The following is a 21,705-nucleotide window of genomic DNA, read 5'->3' as shown; positions in this document are numbered from 1 at the left end:
AGCTGAACAACAAGGTTGATGAGGCAGGTCTTGGATTAGGTAAAACACGAGTCTGAAAGACTGGGGCAGAAGAGAAGGCAAAAGGGTCAAACAGGTCCAGGTTCAGAGTCAGAAGCGCAGACAAACAGGTTCCGGGGTGTAGGCTTTGCAGACAATCTGACAAAGGTAGGCTGTAAGGCAGGGCTTTAAATTCAGACCTTGATTGGCAGGAAATTCAGAACAGATGGTGGTATACGATAACAGACAGGTGGAACAGATAAGGGTGCAGTGACAGAGCAGGGAGGTGATTAATGTTGGTTACCGGTAGAGAGAGAAAGAGATCATGACAATATATGTATATTTATATGTATATATAAACACATCGATTACAAGTTTCAACTCACTGTGTGAGAATTTATTTTTAAATTATTAACTCAAAATATTACTTGAACTGTTTTTTTTTAAATCCATCAAACATTTCTCAATAAAAAGAGAAAAAAACATTCACTCCCCTCGGGTAACCTCTTTAACACTAACAAAGCAAGAATGATCCATTGTAGCAATTTGATTAGCTTTGTATTAAGACTTTGCATGAAAGTGATGCTCCCCAATTCGCAATTAAAAACCATCCGTAATCCGTAATAAAAATATGAAATTAATTGCGTTAGCATAAGTGATCCCCAGTTCACTGCAAAATGGGACATTTATCCAATACAAAAAGAGCGTGATCAAAAGATGTTTTTAGCTGTTGTCAAACACGGCCCTAGCAGACTATTTTTCATGCGAATCCCGTGACAGATAAATTGGCCAAATGTCCTTGTTAACTTGCTCCAGGCCATTACGGTTTTATTTAGCGTAAAGGTCAGAATACAATTTTTTGTGGCGTCCCACCTGATTGAGCAAATAGAGAGAGAGCAGAAGCGATAGCTTCTTTAAAAAGGTCACCACTCGCAACGGTGACGCTTCTGAAGCGTCTTTTATAAAGTTTAACCACGACAGTTTATTTCAATTGGTGTGAAGTAGTGATCGCCCAATGAGGGTTTTTTAGGGTCGATACAGATTATTTGTATTATTTGTATTTTTTACAGTAAATACATTACAATTTGAATACAACTCACATTAATAATCTTTCACCTAAACAAAAAACTAACAGTTTAGGAAATAAAAGTAGGCTTAGCAGCAACCTGTATAAAGGTAAAAACTTAAATAGCTCCCTGAAACGTTTTACAATAGCCCAAATAAATAAAATACAACGAACATTACTTGAATGAACTTACGTGCATTGACATTTCTACGGAGCCGGTGAATTGAAAAGTGTGGGCAATGCTGTTTTAGAGCCAGATTGACGAACTAATGTTATGATAAGGGCTCATCACTTCCACTTTAGTTTAAGCGTGCATTTATGCTCTCTCTCAATCACTAACACACATACACTTTATTGATAAACTAATGAAATGAAATGTTTATTGAAGGTATTGTTGGATGCATTGATCAAAACATGACACAAAAAAAAATAACTAATGCTGAGAGTGAGCATGGCCAAATATGGTCACCTTACGCCCCCTCCCCTAAGGAAATTTGACAGATCTGTTTCTGCCAACCTTTGCTTAAAGGTTTGCACCGTATTTGCACTAATAACCAGGTCAGGCAAAAAATTCCAAATTTTTGGTATCCTGAAAGAAATAAAGTTTCCATGCAAATTGCTGGTAGGTCTAGGCACCCGTAACTTATATCTGTGACCACGTAAACCATCAACACGACAGAACTCAAAAAATTGATCAAAAGGCACATCGATCATTCCATGCAGTACTTTGAACACAAAAATTAAATCAAATCGAATTCTACAGAGCTCCAAAAAGTCCAAGTTCAGTCTTTGTAGTCTTTCCGGATATGACAAGCTGTGCATCCCAGGTATCCGCTTCGTATACCGTCGTTGAACTCCTTCCAGTAGGTTAATGTCCTTGAGTAAGTAAGGGTTCCACACAACGCTGTTATATTCTAACCCGGGTCTAACATAAACGCAAAACATTCGAACTAAGAATGCTGGGTTCTTGTTGTAAAAGTTTCTGTAAATGTTTGATGCTATGTTATTGGCTTTGTTGGTAATTTTGGCGATATGGGTGATAAACTTTAAGTTTGAAGTAAGAGTGACACCCAGATCCTTATGTTCAGTAACAACATGCAAATCATGATCATTAATGTTATACAGCGGAACAGAACCATGTAAAAACGACTGTGCTAAGCATTTATGAGATGACAATTGCAGTTGCCACTTTTCGGACCAAAGAAAAACTGATTTAATGTCATTTTGGAGAGAATCAATTGTTCCTGTCACCTGGGTTTTTGGTAAGAAAGCCGACAGTTTAGCATCATCGGCAAAAATTGAGATGTCACTACTTTGAATGGCCTCAGGTAGGTCGTTCACAAAAACAGAAATAATAATGGTCCTAGTACTGAGCCCTGCGGTACCCCACTACAAATTTCCGACCACGCTGAAAGAACATCATCAATTTTTACGCATTGTTTACGATTTGACAAATATGCTGTTATCCATTCAAGCAGTTTTCCACCAATACCATAGCATTTCAGTTTTTGTAAAAGCTTGTTATGAGACACTTTATCAAAAGCCTTGCAAAAGTCTAAGTAAACAACATGACCAGCCATATTGTGAACAAAAAACATACTGGTAATATTATTCAAATGAGCTATTAAGTTATTCATGGTAGAATGTCCGGACCTAAACCCATGTTGTTTAAACGTAAAAAGATTGTGCTCCTGTATAAATTTCCATATGGCATCTGAGATAATTTTCTCAAGCACTTTACAGACGCAGCTAGTCAAGCTAACTGGTCTATAGTTGGGTGCACTTGTTGTGCTCCCCCCTTTAAAAATCGGTATGACAATAGCAATAAGCCAGTCCTCAGGCAGCTGTGAATCCTCAAAAGATCTAGAGAACAGGTGAAATAATGGTTCACATAAAAAGTCAGCTAGCTTTTTAAGCAAGAAATTTTGGAATTTTGTCAGGGCCGGCTGAAAATTTGCTGGGAAGTTTTATCAAGTATCTATGAATTAACTCCTTTGAAAGTTCCACAGAATTTAGAACAGCTGAAGTTATGATAAAAACTAATATATCAGTCTCCCTAAAAGTACCTGTCTAAAAGAAGGTAACTACACTCTTTTTTATTTATCTTTTAATCGCCAACACGTTTTTCCATTACGGACATCGGCATGTCGGGACGAATTAGCTGAGCTGCCACTTTCTCATGTGGTTCTTGCTCTGGTGGCTCTGCCCCTGGTTGCTTATCTAATTAGACGGCGCGGGATGGGTAGTGAGATCAGAGGAGGAGGGGAAGGGAGGAGAGAGTCTCTGCTGCATGAGACTTAATAATCGGATCGTTGTATTAAAAAAAAAGACACTACCGATATCCGTCAAATTTTAAAATATCTGTGCCAACAATCGGCCCACCCAATATTCGGTCGGCCTCTAGCGTGAAGTAGACATTATTTTTCAACCGTCTGTAAAGTTGTAGCGGTTATGCTAGTTGTCAACTTCCTTCCACACATACTCGCACACAGAGCTAATAAAGAAGCCGGATTGAGTACCATGGAGGGTCAGCGGTAATAATATCTGGCCGCTCTTGACTCTCCCACTCTTTGTCCTTTTCGCTCCTCTCCAAACTCAATTCTCCGTCTGAAGACGCTTGTCCTCTCCTCTCAATTCTTCTGTAGCCCACTCCTTGTCCTATCAATATCACCTGTCTTTTCGTATTTCGGCTCATCTTTTTTTACGTTCTATCACTTGCATGGAGCAGCACTCTGCACTTGAATTGTAAACCAAGTCATAGAGTGTAAAAGCAAAAAATAGTGTACGCTGCAAAAAAAAGTGTAACTGGCAAATAATTTTGCTCATTTAATTATGTTTTTACTCATTTTGCCTCAAATCGAAAAACAATCTAAGACATTGGTGTCCAACTTTTTCAGGAAATGTGCCAGATTTGGAACGCTGATAATGTTTTAGGTCTTTTGGTTCTTTGAATAATCTTTAATAAATTCACTCTTGGTTGAATTTAGACAATCTTGGCAATCTTGTAGCTTGCCTTTGTAGGTTGCCTTTGTAGCATTTTCATTTAACTCGCGGGTTTTCGGAAAAAAGCACTGCTGTGCCATTAAAACCGCTTTCAGTTGTTTAACTTTTCACAGCATCCGTTTCCAGTTAGCTTTTTGTAATCTGGCAGTGTCTTTTGATACTATATTCTTTGACAAGTTAGGCAGACGCAGTTGTTTTGGATTTTGGTTGAAGAATACGCTGATTTCCAATTGTTCTTCTGGAAGCGGCAGCCCACACAGTCAACCTTCCTTTTTTTTTTTTTTTTAACAGTCGCCATGTTGGAAATTGGGTGGGCTAAAATTCTCACAGAAAGCCAAGGGCAAGGTGGCCAAAGGGCTACTGCCATTGTCTGGTTAAATGGTATTTTTATTTTATTTCAATTTTTTAACAAATGTATTTTATATTGGGGTCAACATTACTGGCAGGCCACATATCATGATTTTTTTATTATTATTATATATTATTACATGATTATCAATTATGGCAGAGAACATGGGCCAGTAAAAATTTGATCACGGGTTGTAATTTGACCCCAGGCTGGAGTTTGGACATGCTTCATCCAGGGTAAAAAAGGGACGATAATTTGATTTCTGATTTTAAGTCTTTATTTTCTTCTTTTAAAAAATATAATAATTAAAATAAATTGGAAATTGTTATTTCTCCTATTTCAACAACACATATTCATAGTTTGTACAGGTTCTTGAAATATTTGAAAATACTTAAATTTCAATTTTGTGTTTTCGAAGATTGAAAAGTGCATGAATTGTGTGTGAAGTGCTTATAAATGCTTGAAATTGTTGTCATGGTTCTCAACAGGTCTGCTTAAAAATGACACGGACGCTGCTCTTTGATGGTTTCACTTTTCCATCACATTTCTGCCCCCTCATGATTAACAGTAGCTGGCATTCGTTTGTTTTGCATCATCTTATGAAGCATCATCGCTCCTTACGGGTCACACAGGAGAGGTTTATGTTACACCCAAACAAAGCACTATGAAATGTGTATTGCTGCAAGGAATATGTATCAAATATGGAAGATTCCTATGCAAAAATCCAAGGTAGTGTTTTCCATTGGTACATCGTGATGAGCAGAACTTCCGGCAATTGAACATGTAAGCTACATGTTACTGTAATTTTACCAAACACCTATAGGGGTAGAGATTTTTCTTAAAAACAAATGTATTCCCAATTAACTCAATATATAAAGATCATATATCCTGATAAATGCACACACAGGATTAAAAATCACATTTGTAAATCGCAGATATGTTTTTGGCCCTACAAAATACGTGATTCACACCGGATTTTCTCTGGTGCTGGAGAAGTTGGAAACTTAGCTTGTAACATCTTTATCAAGTGCTTGAATTTGCTCATGAAAAATTTGTATGAACCATGTACATAATACACACCAATGAACACCTTACTGTAAAGGGCTATGCAAATAAACATGTCTTGTCTTGTGATTTCTTATTTTGAGATACAGTATCATATTTAGTAGCTTCTAGTCGTTTTTCTTTTAGCGTTTTTAAGTATTATTTTACAAATTATTTTCAAAATATTTAGTAATCTTTCCTTTTGTGTATCACTTTTTTTCATTTCCCCAAAATAAATATTAAGTTAATTGAAAATAAAAATACACGATTTATTTAGGTATAATTGTGAGATGTTTAGTTACTATTTTAATAGCTTTTATTCTGCATTTTTGGGTGTTTTTCAATATGGCTTGGTCTTATCTCACGACTAATTAAAAATGTAAAACTGTTTAGTCATATTAAAAACATATTCGACCCAACCTCGGATACGCGGTAGATAATGGATGGATGGATGGGTGGAAAGCTATTCAAAAAATATACTAAAATATTTTTAGGGTTTTAAATATTAATAATTTAAATCAAATCTTAATCGCTCTACTTATTTCAGTAATATACACTTTGCTGTGATTATTTTTCATGTTTTAATTATAATCATAAACTTGAATCATGTGGCAACAATTAATGTGGTTATTGCTTTATTGATTTCTGAATATGCACTTTAATCGGATATTTTTTTGTTTTTAATTATAAATGTTGTCTTTTCAATAAAATGACCATACAACCATAAACACAACAATGTATCATTTCAAATGGTTGCTTTCAAATTGAGCAATTGTTTTTTTATAAACGTTTGATTTTTATGATTATTATTTTTTTAAATGAGGGATAACTAATAGCCGAAACAAATACTAAACATGAATTACAATTCAATACAAAATATTTATAACTACACTATTTGCAATGTATATATCTAACAATTACTGTTTCATCACCATATTCAAAATGTAATGATATCATTCGTGTATCATAACATCAAATGCAGCATCTTTATTAAACACATAAAAGATTATTACTTTTGTGCATTGCAAGCACCCTCTGTCAGCAAGATTATTAGTGCAGTTTATTTTTTATTATGAATGTTTTAACCAATTGAATGTGCTTTTATTCAAACAATGTTTGGATTTGGAATTATATGCTTCCCACAAAAACCATGAGTGTCTTGAGATTGATATGATAATGTATACTGTTTCAAATTATGATGTTTGTTTATCAATAAATTCCAATTTATTGTTTTAAACTTAGTGTTTGTGGTTGTAATTCCTCCCAGATGTTCCAACGGGCATTACGGACAACCCTCTGTCCCAGGTGGTACCTGCCAGCCATGTGATTGCCACGGCAACATGGACCTGTCCACACCCGACAGCTGTGATCCAATCTCGGGCCAGTGCCTCCGCTGTCGTCACGGTTACGGCGGCGCAACCTGCGAAAGTTGCGACGACGGTTTCTTCGGTGATGCCGTCACCGAAAAGAACTGCCAGCGTGAGTTTTTCAAATTGTACTAACTTTCCCCATGGACACACTTTAATTTCCCTATCATGTCTGTTAACCAGTTTGTTGGTCCTTTAGCAAGCATTTTAAGCCTCTTGACCTGGTGTAAACCAGTGGTCAATAAACTTTTCTGTACCACAGACCGTTTTAATGTATATTTGCCTGGTCCAATAAAAACAGGAAGGATAATAACAATAATAGTAATGCTAATTAGGTCAAATCCAATGTAGCTAATAAAAGCTAAATATAATGACAGGCAATCAAACTGTTCATGATATTTATAATGAACGAAAATCCATGTTAATATGTGTAATTTGTGGTGTCCTCTTAACGTCCCACTCGAGGCAAGATCTTGAGCCTGAGCTTTAACCAAAATTCAGGTCAAGTCGGGCCTAAACGTTCGGGTTCGGGCTTAGGCAGTCTTCTTTCTCGCTGACTTTAAAAAAAACAAACAAATGTTTTCCTATCCGTCATTGTTCTTAGTTTATTTTTCTTTGCAGAGTATCTGTGTGATGGATTTTCTTCCCCTTTCACGCAACCAAGCTCGCGTCCTTGCACTTGTCGTTGTCATTACTGGGAGTCTAATAAACTTAAGTTATTTTATTTTTTTTAACCGGCAAAAGAAAAGCCCTCTTCCTTACAAATTAATAAGGTTCTCACAAATAAAATATAAAGAATCAGGTCTTTTGGTTCAGTCCCTCACATCAAGTTAATTAGTTGGCCTCAGGCTGGTTCGGGCTTACCTACGGGTCGGGTTGGAATGGATTTTTTTTAGGCCCGATCTTACCTCTACGTCACACCAAAACATCACATGAGCAACATCGTTTCCAACCCAACCAACAACGCAACAGGGTCTGGTTGCTAATGTAATGTTTAACCCTTGGACCCATGACCTACTAGTACGTACACTCTTCCATGATTGGGGTCGAAAATTACCCTGATTTAAATCAATGCATTTTTGCCAATAACTCAAGACATTTCTTTCGATTTGGTTAAAGATGATATATTTTGTTCAACAAAAGGGGTAATTTCAAATTTGACATTTTCATTCTTTATTCACATTTCACCAGATAACAATCAATCCGGTGTGTGCCATTGTCTCTGACTATATGGTATGGAGGACGAATATAGAAAATTCAATTGGTCCAGTAACCATAAAACAGTCACAAACTTTTTGTTGTTGTTTTTTTTTTCCCTTTGTGGAGGATCGACCCCAAGTGAAACACGACGCCGCGTACTTCAGTCCAAACGCACAGTTTGGCGCTGATGTACACACAGCCGAAGTAAACCTTTGTGTTTACTTTGGCGGTGAATTAAAGCTTCGGGTTTATTTCGGGCTCAGCTATCAAATCAAGTTAATCCGTCTGGTTCGGGCAAGTTCTGGTTTATATACTCCCAACTCAGGGCCGGCCGGACCGTTTTTTGGGCCCGCTATTACATCCAGTACACACACAAACATTTTCTCTCTGGATGTCCTCCCCTGGTTGTCTGAATGTGTAAACAATCCTGGACAACTCTGAAGCTAGCTAAGTAGAGCTTACTTTGTACCTAAAAATTGGATATTACCGAATCTTACTGCAATATGTATTCTGTGTAGCACTATTTAGTTACTCTATATAACACGCTACAGTGGGCATTTGCACGTCACACTGGGTATTTGTATTTGTATATTGTATTGTATTGTATTCTTTTCTTTTGACTTTATTATTGAACTGTTCTCAGCTCAGGGATGCAGCTGGAAAAGTATCTATCTATCTATCTATCTATCTATCTAAACGTTTGTGTTGTGTTAGCGGACTAACGACATTGTAGACCGATTTGATAACATGTTGTATTCTCAATTGAAAATAATATATAAAACACTTCAGGTCAACTATTGCGATAATATTAACATGTATGTTGCCGTGTAAAAACGACCACCACGATCTGATGAAAACAAATTTTTTTATGGGACTGTGCATATATAATTGACAGTTACCGATGCTAAGTCACAAAGGTACATAAAGGATTCAATGGAAAATGCTTGGGGTTATTTTTGACCCCACTAATGGGAAAGTAGGGTAGTGAAAAAAAAACTGCAATTTCTCAAAAATACTGTAAAAAATAATACAATTTTCTTTGGAATAATGTCCTAAACATTTTTATGGGGAATAATAGTTATATGATACTATTAGATCGCTGCATTTTTAAAGATTTTGAAGAATAACAACCCATGGGCCTTACTTATGCATTCAAGGGTTAAACATACTTTCAAATAAGATACAACACAATAAACAAAGTGCAAGAAAATGTTTGCTAATCACAGCAGTGAATCACAGCAGTGAATCAGTGGGAATCCTGTGCTTTATTTGCTGCAACCAGACAGTCCCGTATTGGGGTTATAGGAGACAATGATATAAGACAATGCTTCTTAGGTCCAGTCTGATCTGTATTTTGGTTTTGGTTGCCTTCACTGCAGAAAACCCAGCTTTACATAGATACGATGTCAGAAATGGCAAATAAGGTTTTCAGTGCTGTTGTGGCGACATCAGGGTATTCTGCCATCATTTTTATGCAGAACAATGGCAGACTTGATGTCTCAAACAAATGTTTAAGTCCCCTGTCATTTTGGATTACTGGCAGTTGATCTTCTTCACACAATTGCATGCTCCATTCACTTGGTTTATTGACAAATGGGATGCGGATACAGCCAGCTTTCCCCTTGAGCAGCTGCAGGTTTTCTTACGGGTGCTTGAAACCCTTGAAATTGTTTGAATTTTCAAAGTCAGTGCTTAAAAATGCTAGTTGCCATTACCATGTTCCTTGGCGGTCTGACTGTAGACTACACAATAAATTAAGACACATTTTTTTAAAAAAGTGTGTGAAAAGGATGCTGACACACCTGCTCTGGTAGCTTCTAATCATGGCGTTGTCATGTGAAACGTCACCTACTGGTTGCAACCAAGAAGACAACTCTATTAAGAAAACCGGTTCCTTTGGTTCGGCCTACTTAGAAGAGCAGCCTTTCGGCTCTTCTGATTTATGATGTTTTTAATGAGATAATATCAATAACAATAAAACATTCTGCTCCAAATTATTTTGTAATCAGTAGTTTCATATGTTTTGCAGGGGATCCCTGATATACACTAATATATTCACACATCTACAAAATATTTGTAAAAAATTTTTTTTTAGTTTTTTACACTCTAAACACATTTTAACACAAAAACCCCTGAATTCTTCAGTGCTATATAGTATATTAAAAAGAAAAAAAAAACATCAGTCTCTAAGATTGAAAGATTGAATGCTCTCTGCTTCGGAGTAATAAGATTAAAGTGAGTCAATTTTTTTTTAATACATACAGTACTTTCTTTTTTCGTCTTCCGTGGAACTTAATTATTACCCAATACCTATCGAGCCCTTTCTGTGTTTGTAAACAAGTGTGTCGTATTGAAGCTGTGCATGCATTGTTGAAGCAGAATGGCAGAGTTCAGTTTATAGCAGCCCATTGAAACAAAAATATTGTAGATTACTTTGATCGGGCCTGGATTTCTTCCTTTGAAGGTAGAGGAAAAAATTATAAAAATGGCCTTGAAGGTGCTTGAAAGGTGCTTGAATTCATCCATAAAAAAGGTGCACGAACCCTGGTCCCTTAATTTGAAGGTTTTCCCTTCGCAAGGAAACTTTCTAAAGATTTTTTTTGCTAATATTGCTGGCTTGCTATAACATATAGCGGGATGTATCACGAGAAGTGTGGTGTTGCGGCCTTGGCACGTAAGGCAGACGTAACAAAGGAAATCTGGTCACTTTTCAAAATTTCTGTGCGGCCCGGTACCAAACGCCCCAGTGGCTGACCACAGCTGGTGTAAACAACTCTATAAGGCCGGATAATTACTCAAGTGATTGATATGTTTCAACTGATAAATAATTGAAGTTTAATTGTAGCCATAAAATTTTGCCCGGAAGGCTCAAATTATTGGCTCACATCGGACAAGGTGACGGTTGGCCACTAATGCAATTGATTAAAATACAAAACTAGCGCTATGATGTCTAATGGCTTTGTGGCTGTGGCCTTGGGGGCTATTCCTCATGTGTTATCTCTGAGCCCCATAGTTTTCTAGGTTGTATGTAACAATGACATTTTGAAAGATCTGGTAAAATGTGACACAGATGGGGTTGCAACAAACAATTACCGCTAAATATTAAATATTAAATATTCGAATAATCAATAAATTATTTAAGCGATTTATTAATCAATTGGAGCCACCAGATTGTTCTTTATTATCAATCCATGTATTCTGAATAACACAACTTATTACGCACACACTACCATCAAAAGTCTGATGTCACCCAGACAATTATGTGTTTAAGCGACACAAAACTTTTGAATGGTTGAGTTTGTAAACTATAATTTATATCATGGTTTGATCATGAAACAGAAAGGAAATGCTGAATGTTATTTCCCAAAATAATATTTTGCTTAAAAAACTATCCAATTCTAAAATGGGGGGAACTTAGTAAATTGATATTGGTGTTGTTATCTGTATCGATTTTTGCCTGTCTGTAGGATTATTTCAAGCTTATTTTTGTTGAAAAAGCCTGAAATAAAATATATTTAAAAGATTATTTCTAAAATAAAGCAATTCGCGACATCCTACTGAAACCATTAAATTCCCAAATCATAATTTTTGATAAGACAACAAAAACGGTTAATTTAAAAAGTGTGGGCAACTGGGTAAACACATCTTAAAGAATGATTTAAAAAGAATTTGGATTTTGCAATTAGGGCTTCAACTAATGATTTTTTCATATACAATGAATTTTGTGATTAATTAATGAATTTGATTTCTCGAAGGCATTTTAATTTCCTTCTCTGAATTCAAATTTTGGACGGATAGAAAAATAGAACACAAAAACACAGAGAATTCTATAATATAAAACAATAAAATAACAAAAAAACGAGTGTTCGTCAATTACCCCATTTTCCGCACTATAAGGCGCACCTAAAAGCCTTTATTTTTTTTAAAAGCTGACCATGCGCCTTATAATACAGTGCGCCTTATTTATGGAACAAAATTTATTTGCAAAGTCTTGCAACTAACTTGCAGCTGCCGACTAGATTTTCCCCCAAACGCCAAGTAGTGCGCGGTGTATGCTGGGATTTATTTACCGGCGTTTCATTGGCTAACCAATGTGTCAAGTTGAATCGATCACTATTGGCTAAAGTTATTCGGAGGTCAAGGGGCGGATCCTTTTTATCATTTACAGGCTGGCATTGGCTTAAACGGCAAAACAAAGCCTGCAATTGGCCGAAAAAAATGAATGCGTATAGCACGTGGCTGACGGCATACAGAAAGCATTTTTTTACTATTTTGTATTTGTAAATATTTTATTCTCCTGGATTTACTAAACTCACGGATATAAGAGGACCACGGCTGCACATTATTATGAACACAACGACTTCGGTGAGCTACTCTGGCTATATATATTATCCCTGTATCTTGTTTCAGACTGAACTCGATGTTTCTGTGATAAGCGGTGCAGATAATGGATAGAATGGAGTGTTTATTTTTAAATTAAACTCAATTCCAAGTGTTTATTGTCATATATACAGTAAAGTTGCGAGCGAAAAAGAAAATAGAAACTAAGGAATGGTTGGCATTTCTTGAATCCCAAGACTTTAACCTTCCGAATGATGGAACGATGCATTTGAGTGACATCGTACGGACACCGCATCCGCACGTGTTCTCGACACGTATTTGCGTCTTTGCAAGCTTTCGGAATGTTAAGGGGGTAATAAGTTTGACTGAACTACCTGACTGTTTTGCCGACGTTCCCATTGTAGCGCCTTATAATCCGGTGCGTCTTATGTATGTCAAAAATAGGACCAAAAACTATTTTTTCGAGGTGCGCCCTATAACCCGGTGCGCCTTATAGTGCGGAAAATACGGTAACTTGACAATAAACAAAAATACATACAAATGAATGAATGTAAATATGTAAGATGGTCTTTTCTTACCACCTTATCTAAAGATGATATTATATTTGGAAAGAGCAATACATTTCATTTTGTGGGTAGCATTTTTTTCTTCATCCACAAACAAATTTATCAAAATGCAAACCTTTAAAATATTCTTAACGTATTATTATTATGTTTTGGGGGGTTAAATCTTTGAATATGATTAACCTTCCTAATATGGAAATAATTTATAATAAGAATCTGCACCTAGATAAGAGTTAAACATCATTACTATTTATTGTTTTTCTTTCTTGATTTTCTTTTTTTATTTTCTGATTGTTTTCTCTACATCTGCAGCACTTTCTGTTCCTTTTCAAATTGTTAACTTTGTTTCATGATGAAACCGTCAGTCACTACAAAGTTGAAACTTGCATGCCAATTATATTTGTAATACTGCATTGTTTAATAAAACAGTCTTGGTGCGCCCTGCCTGACCAAAGTGGTACTACAACTCTCACCATCATTACGGAATTGTGTGCACTCTTATTTGCATTAATTTAACATACTTAATGGGTCATAAATCACGTGATAAAACGAAATCAATGATCTGACTAGTTGTCAACACTTTTAATAATCAATTCTAATCAATTTTATTGATTAGTTGTTGCAGCCCTATACGTATCAAATTATGTGTTTAGTTCTATTATCAGCGGGATGTTTTGTCCAATTTAACTTCAAGACAATCGTTAAAGACACAATAATAGTGAATATTTTCTATTGCAAATGGTTGACTATAAAGAAATAGTAAACAAGGGTTCATAATCAAATATTTCTTTTAATCAATTAATTTCCTGCCTTCCAAAACCAAGGCCACCCTTTTCGCCATTGGGACCGGTACCCCACAGCGAGTGATAGACAGGCTTTCTAATCAGAGGACGGGTGAACCACAAAGTGCCGACTTTGACTATTACTGTCTGTTTGATAGTCCATTGTTATGTAGCTGTTTTCCCTCCATCCAGCTAAATGGTTATTGATTAATCACCCTGATCTATGGCCCGACTCCTTAGCTGATTGGCTGCTTCTGTCCTAGAGACGGAGGGTTGCTATTGATCCGGCACAAATGACAAAATACTTGCAGGAATTATTAAAAGACAATAACTCTCTTTCTGTCTCGCTGGCTCTCTTTATCACGCAGAGTCTTAATGAATTTTATTGAGTGGCGCTGCAGAGTTCGGGGCAATTCAGGAATTGGGTTCCATTAGATTTTTTTGTTGAGTTTTGAGGTCAGCGTTCACATCTGTGGCCATATCTGCTGGAAAGAACCCTCAGGTCGACACGTTAGATTCATTTTTCTGCCAACAGAGCAATGAGTCGTAGGATTCAATTTGATAGCAATATAGTGGGAACTATTTGTCACTCTTATAGATATTGTTGAGCAGATATTTGAATTGTGCCATTACTCTTTATTCATCACAGGAAACAAGAGGATACATAGTAATTCAATAACGTGATAAAGGTTTTTCCCTTTGACTTAATGAACAATCCGCAGGGACTCCATGGATCAATAAAACCTTCGGAATCGTTTTGAAGGCATGCGATTTGACACTGTTGGGAAATTCACAATTTCAAACATGCCAAGAGGAAATACCAAAACTAAAATCAAAGTCAAGCTTACTGTTTTAACTGCAAAGCAAGGCCAACTAATAATGTTACAAATTGTAAACTAAATTACCTGAAAAGCCCCATGGCAGGGGTCAAGGACCTATGGCTCTTTTCATGAGTACTCATTGATTGGAGATAAAATAGAGCTTGCATAACTATTTCATGTACAGTTACATGCGGAGTCAATCTGTGCTGGTGCGAAGCCAAGTCGACCTTCACTGAGGATATAGGACAACATTTTAACTGGAGTTTATATTCAAGGAGTCACACCAACACACCCTATTTTGGCTGTAAATTGCGAAAGAATCCTGTTTATGGAAGCTCACTAAGCATTCCATGCTCATTGTTTAGACACTTTATAATGAAAAGCCACACAACAAGCGAATACCCAGAAACTCTAGCAAAGCACCTAGAGCAATTGGATTGGGTGAGCTGTAGGAATGGGCGGAGCAATACACAGGACAGGAATCACGCACTCTTTTTAATCACCCAGTATCGTCTGCAATGAAGGTAAATACAATAGTATTCTTCTTTGCAGTATTTTCAACATTTTTACAAAGAATCCTGCTTGCCTCCCCGTTTTGAAACCATTATTTAGGACAAAAACGATAGTCACCATGAGCCTAAAAACTCTTAAGTAACTTGGGGGGCACAAATTGTAAATGGTATATTTATATTGATATGGAATACAGGCCCAGCCATTATTCTTATTCCATTTTGTTTAGTCTTTCTTCACAGATGTTATCAAATCATCAGGTAGCGCCAGAGAACATATTTATCCCTCTGATAAAATAATTATAATAATAATAATACTTTGTATTTCGAAGTGCCTCTCAGGAAACCCAAGGTCGCTGTACATATGAGTAGGACACAACAATAAACGAAGAGTAAAACGAGTAAAACAAGAGAGTAATAAATAGACAATAAAACACATTATAGTTAAAAGGGGTGTTGTGTGACGCAAATTATCAAGATTAGGCAAGCCTGAAGAGGTGAGTAAAACAAAAAGCAAAAGATCAGCAGCCTGAAATTGAAAGATTGCTTGCACTCTGCTTCAGAGCAATCTCTACCATTAAAATAAGTCAAAATTTTGCAAATTTGTTCTGCTTTTTATAGATATACAGTACTTTCTTTCCTTTTTTTTTCTCTTATTGAAGTCAATTATTACGCAACACCTATAAAGCCCTTTCTGTGTTTCTAAAAAGGGGGACATAGCCAAGCTGCGTGTGCATTGTTGAAGCAGAATTGCAGGATTCATGTCAGTTTATAGCAGCCGATTAACACAAAAAGATCATCGATAGGAACAGCTCAAAATAGCATGAATTGTGTGCTAGCATTAAAATAGTGACTTTATTTTAGTCATCAAAGTCTACGACACAATATCATTTTTTTGGCCGGTGCAGGATTTCTAAAAGAAGTTGGCCTTGAAAGTGCTTGAAACGTGCTAAAATATTGCCATGAAAAATGTGTACAAACATTGTATGCAGCATAGTTACTTCTGTTCATACAACAACAGTGAATTGTCAACCATCCATCTACATAACAAGAATTTGACTTAGCTTTGCCATTGTCTAAAAACTAAACACCTTGACATGAGATGAAATGACTGATTGCATGTTAGCCTAGGATTGTTTCCAGTCCCTACAAACACTCCTAAGTATCAAATGACAAAAAAGGGCCACATTTCAGGCCACAACAAGGATTTCATTGTGGCGACTGACAGAATGGAGTCCAGATGGTCCCCCCAAAGGGCGAAACCAGAGGGGCGAGAGACTGTTTGAGCGAGCGTCTGTGAAACTCTTTTTAATACGTGTGTCTTCCACATTCATTAGCATGTTTGAATTTAGAAATTCATACTGTTATACGTCCGTACTTGTCTTCCTGGTTGCCTAAATGTCCTCCATTGATGTGTCTTTTGCTGTGAGTGTGGACATCTGCCATCGTCCTTTTTTTTCTCACTTTTAATGCCCACTCTCAGGTCTGTCCGTCTGTCTGCTTTTGCATCCAGGAGGAGTCGTGTGTGAAAATGTGAGGCGAGCTACTCTTTTCTCAAGATGGACTTTTTATTTATTTATTTTTTTTCCTTGTCAGTGTGTGTCCATGTGTACCAGTGTGTGACAACCTCATTTGCCAGATGGGAGTTGTGATGTTCTGGCTTTTAATTGCTCTTCTAAGAGGCTGATTGGCGTGTGGGTATGGAACTTTAGAGAGTGTATTCACTGCCATGTTGACGCACAATCGTTTAAATCTGGGTTTGGGTGCTTTAAGGTTAGGACAATGCTGGAATTTTGGGTGAACATTGTTGCCACTGCCATGTTTCCTGACATTCTGATCAGTCTGACTCTATAGACCATGCAACAAATGAAGATTATTTTTTCAAAGTGCGTGAAAATGAAGCAGCGCAAGCTGCATGTGCATTGTTGAAGCAGAATGTCAGAATTCATGTCAGTTTGTAGCAGCACATTGACACAAAAAGATTGTCAATAATAGATAGAAACAGCTCAAAATAGCACAAATAATCCTAGCAACAAGATAGCGACTTTATTTTAGACTTTATTTTCCTCATAGAAAAAACAAAAACCTTCTTTTGATTGGCGCTGGATTTATTCCTTTGAAGGTACCGAAAAAAAGTGATACAATTCAAGTGTTTGGAGATGGTATCAGACTAAAAAGTCGTATAATATGCTACACTCATATAGTCAAGTCAAGTCATGTTTATTTGTATAGCCCTTAATCACAAAGAGTCTCAAAGGGCTGCACAGATCAAAGACTATTGCAAACTACAGACTATTATGACACCATCCCCTCATCTAAAACCTACATGAGGGCAAATAATACACATATCAACATAAAATATAGGTTATTCATATGCTATAGAGTAGAAGTGTGTCTTAAGCTTAGATTTAAACATTTCCACAAAGGTTGAAGATCGAATCTCAGGGGGAAGAGCATTCCACGGCACCGGGGCCCGGATGGAGAACGCTTTCGAACCTGCGGATCTCTTCTTGGCTCTTGGGATCACTAGTAGACCAGCGTTTTTAGAGCGAAGGCTCCGGACCGGAACATAGGGGGAAATTAAATCTGAAAGATATGAGGGAGCAAGTCAATGCATGATTTTGTATAATACCAACAGAAATATACCCAACCACGGGACACTACCATTGGCTGCCTTCGGTTGGCCATTTTATAATCAGTAACTACAAAATTCAAAACTAGTGCTATTGATTTATTGTATCGTTATTGATTACTTTATAGGTGTTTACATTCGAGATTGTTATCAGTCTAAAAAGCGGTATAGAACTCAAAGACTGAAACAGCTTTTTTTGAGACAAATACTGATACTTAACTCTTCAGTATTTAAGGATACCTTTACGAGATACAACTATCAGGTACCAATATCACTAGTACATAACATATCAACCTATCCCCACAATGACAATAATGTATGTTCTAAAAGATAGGTATGATATAGCATGCTGCAATCATTTTCCCAAGCACATAATTCTACTATCAGCTACCCTCTTCAGCTTTACAATCATAAAGTACAAAAACAGTAATTAATGATATTGGTGCCTGGTATGATGAGTGATATCTATTCAAGTGTTTAAAGATTGATATTAGTCTGAAAACATGTGGTATAGAACGTTACACTGATAACCCAAACACAGGAAACCACTATCAGCTGTCCTCTAGTGTCTGGTTTACAGTAACTACAACATTTCTAATCATTGGTATTGATTCATGGTTTTATTATTGATGATTATTCAAGAGTTTGCTACAGAAATCTGTATCACTCTAAAATATAGTATAATAAAATAGTATAGTATAGAACGCTCAAAATCATTTTCCAGAAGACTATAAAAGATACTTAACTACCGATACTTAACTCTTCAGTATTTAAGTACCCCGGTATGGATATCTGTTACATATTTTTTCCACTTATCCCCCCCAATGAAAACAGCCTACATTCTAAAAGAATTACTATTGAATTACTTTTATTATGCTGCATATTTTTTATTAATTTATTGTTTTGTTTTGTCTTTATACTTGGCCGTAAAACGGTTCTAAATCTTCAAACCTTTTCTGTCTGATGATTTAGTTGAACAATTTTTCCCCGCTCGTTTTAGTTTAATAATGCAAAGACTAAAAAATAAATATATAAAAAGGACGCATGGAACTAAAAGCATTAATGTTATTTAAATACATAATAATTTGATACGAATATACAGAATAAAATATATATAATAAAATCAAAAGTAAATAATAATCAAAACAATAGTAAATACAACAAAACATATACAAATATATAAACACATTTTTTTGGAAATAATTTCACTTATTAACTTTTAATCTCGATAGATGTCATTTGAACAGGGCTTATAGTGTAATACTGTAGTTAAAATTAGTTTACTTAGAGGACAAAAGTGGGTCTTGATAGTTAATAAGATCGTTTGGCATTATTATGTCTTATTTTTTTTCTCCTATAGTACAATTAATTTGTTTCTCTTTCTGCAACTACATTTTGAGCAGGGGTCTCCAGTTAAGGTGCCCGTGAACCTGCTGTGAAAATAGCGCTCTAGCGCTGAGTCATTGTGATTTTCTAGTAAAATGTTTTATTTTTATTGGATGACGAGTCTTTTTAACCCTATTTTTAAATAATAAACCTGGTAATAACATAATCACAACATAGTCATAACATAATAGGATGCTATTTTAGATATTCAAATGAATTCCAGTTCCTGGGCTTCATAGACAAAAAAAAATCGATTGAAGTATTGATAAATATTTTTCAAGCAATTAGTTAAGATCCTAGAAGGATAATATATTTGTGTATTAAACAGATGTATAAATTCATCTTTTTATTGATTTATTTTATAAGAAATACAACACACTGAATTCCAATTTTTGGGTTTTATGAAGGGAATTACCAAAGTTTTGCTCTTTTTTTTCAGCTAGGTATCTGGTTACCTTTTTAGCTTTGTAGCTAGATGGCTATCTTCCTGCCTTTTAGCTATTTAACAAGCTATCTAGCTAGCTATTTACATTATTTTGCTTGCGATACAGCTAACATTTTACATTTTTGCTACATATCAATCTAAATTTTGGCCTCCTTCCGATCTAGCTATCAAGCTTTCTTTTTAGCTTTCTATCTTGCTATTTAGCTGGCGTTTTACTCTTTTAGCTAGATATATAACCCCTTTTAGTTTTTTTACCTGTTTACCCAACTATCAAGCTCCTTTTAGTTACTTAGCAAGCCATCTACCTAATTTGCTATTTTAGAAATGCAAACCAAACTGGGTTCCCTTTGCTCAATTTAGTAACAACAAGTAGCTCTCAGCTTGAAAAAGGTTGGAGACTCCCAATTTAGAGTAAATATTTGCTCCATTTGGGTCCTTATTTTTTATTTCTATTTTTTACTTTTCAAAATCAATAATCATCAATATCATTTGAAAATAGCCTCCATTTGTCATGTTTCTCAAATAAAGACTTGGAAGCAAGGAGCTTCTCTTCAGGATAATCGGCCTCTAATCCTCAACAGCACGTTGAGCTCTTGAAGTTAGCGTGACATGAACTGTTGAAATCCACATAATTGATGCAAAATACGATTCTTGTCCCTCTGCTTCAGCCTGCCTGTGCCATATTAATGGCTCCGTCTCCCAAGTGTGCAACAAGGAAAGTGGGCGGTGCCAGTGCAAGGAAAACGTGCTCGGGCGTCAGTGTGACGATTGCATTGTAAGTGATTTTTCTTCTTTTTTTAGCTTAGATTAAGTGTTCCAATCATACAGTGATACCTCTACATGCGAGCTTAATTCGTTCCAGGATGGTAGCTCGAATTTCTCATGGAACGAGCGAATTTTGCCTATGTGAAATGATTGAAAACGAAGTGCCCCATTCCCGACCTCCCAAAACATTTAAGTGAACCCAAATGAGCTGTTATACACATATTCCCAATCACTAGAAACAAATTGAAGTAAGAGTTGAACATTAAAAACGATATAGATAAGATAATAATAGAATGAAATGCAAATTTATTATGAGGGAGTAGCAGTCACAAAATTTTGTGTGTGGTAAAGAAGACCGACTGTGACGTAGACTTCCTATACACTTACATTTAATGTTACTGTAATGTTGAAGGAACATGAAGACACAAGATTTTTACTGAATTTTTTTAACTAGTTTCAGTTTTAATTCATCACTTTCTTTTACCCTTTTGGCTAGACCCGCAACACTATAACTTTCTACAGGTCTTAAAATATATGTATTCAAGGAAATTTGTCCCTCCCTGTTTGGGAAATGCATAAGGCAAGTGTCATTAAAGAGAGCTGTCACACGGCCACTTGCCAATTTTTACATATATATATTTTTTTTTCAACGAAAGCAACATCTTCCTCCCATTTAGCCAGCACCTCTCTAAAAACCTTTAAAGACACCCGCTTCTTGGGTTTGTCATCCTCTTTGCTGTTTTTTTGCAACCAGAATATAAGATTTCTTGGAAACTACTGCAGCGAAGTGCTGTAAAATATTCCTCTGCGCCTTTGTGATCGGCACTCGCTGCTTCCCTATTGTACTCCGTGGCTTGGTCACTCACCCAAACATCGACATTGTGTTTTGCTATTATTTTTTTACTTCTTTTCAGTTGTCACCATTCTATTTTTCTTAGACATTTTACAGTTTGCCTTTCCAGAACTCATGGCTTGGATCACAAAAAGGAGAAGATGCTATGAACTGCGATTAAAGACATGCGATCAAAAGCCCGATCTGAAACTGTGGTCGGGCCAGGCCTAAAATTTCAATCATTATGTTCGGGTTAGGGTTGGGCAGGGCTACTTTCTCTCTGACTTTTTTTGCAAAAATGATCCACCCCTCATTGTTCTTCATTACTTTTTCTTTGTGTCGCGCTTTAGAGGATGGATTAATCTCCTTATTGCGCAGCGCTTGCGTCGGTGCTACGCGAACCGCTCCATGAGACAAACAAAGTACAACAGCGGGTGGATGATTAAAAAAAAAAAAGGTCAGCTAGAGGGGAGCTCGGCCCTCACAAATAAATATGAAAGTTTGGGTTTTCTCTAGGCTTAGTCCTTCAAATCAAGTTAACTGGTTGAGCTTGGACTGGGTCGGGTGTTAATACCTGCAGGGCTGTCAGATCAGGCCCATCGA

The 21,705-nt window shown here is 36.3% G+C and overlaps 1 protein-coding gene across 1 annotated transcript in view; it reads left to right on the top strand.

Moving 5' to 3' along the window:
- lama2 (laminin, alpha 2) overlaps nt 1–21,705 on the top strand; it is a 278,494-nt gene that overhangs the window by 146,833 nt on the left and 109,956 nt on the right. The window contains exons 21-22 of the mRNA XM_088324972.1: nt 6,727–6,938; nt 20,174–20,280. Of these exons, the coding sequence (XP_088181098.1) occupies nt 6,727–6,938; nt 20,174–20,280 (319 nt within the window). The remainder of the gene's footprint in view (nt 1–6,726; nt 6,939–20,173; nt 20,281–21,705) is intronic.

This window comes from Urocampus carinirostris, chromosome 20, assembly GCF_059441175.1.
Source record: "Urocampus carinirostris isolate Australia breed hairy pipefish chromosome 20, RoL_Ucar_1.0, whole genome shotgun sequence".
NCBI lineage: Eukaryota > Metazoa > Chordata > Actinopteri > Syngnathiformes > Syngnathidae > Urocampus > Urocampus carinirostris.
This window is presented reverse-complemented; position numbering and strand designations above follow the sequence as displayed.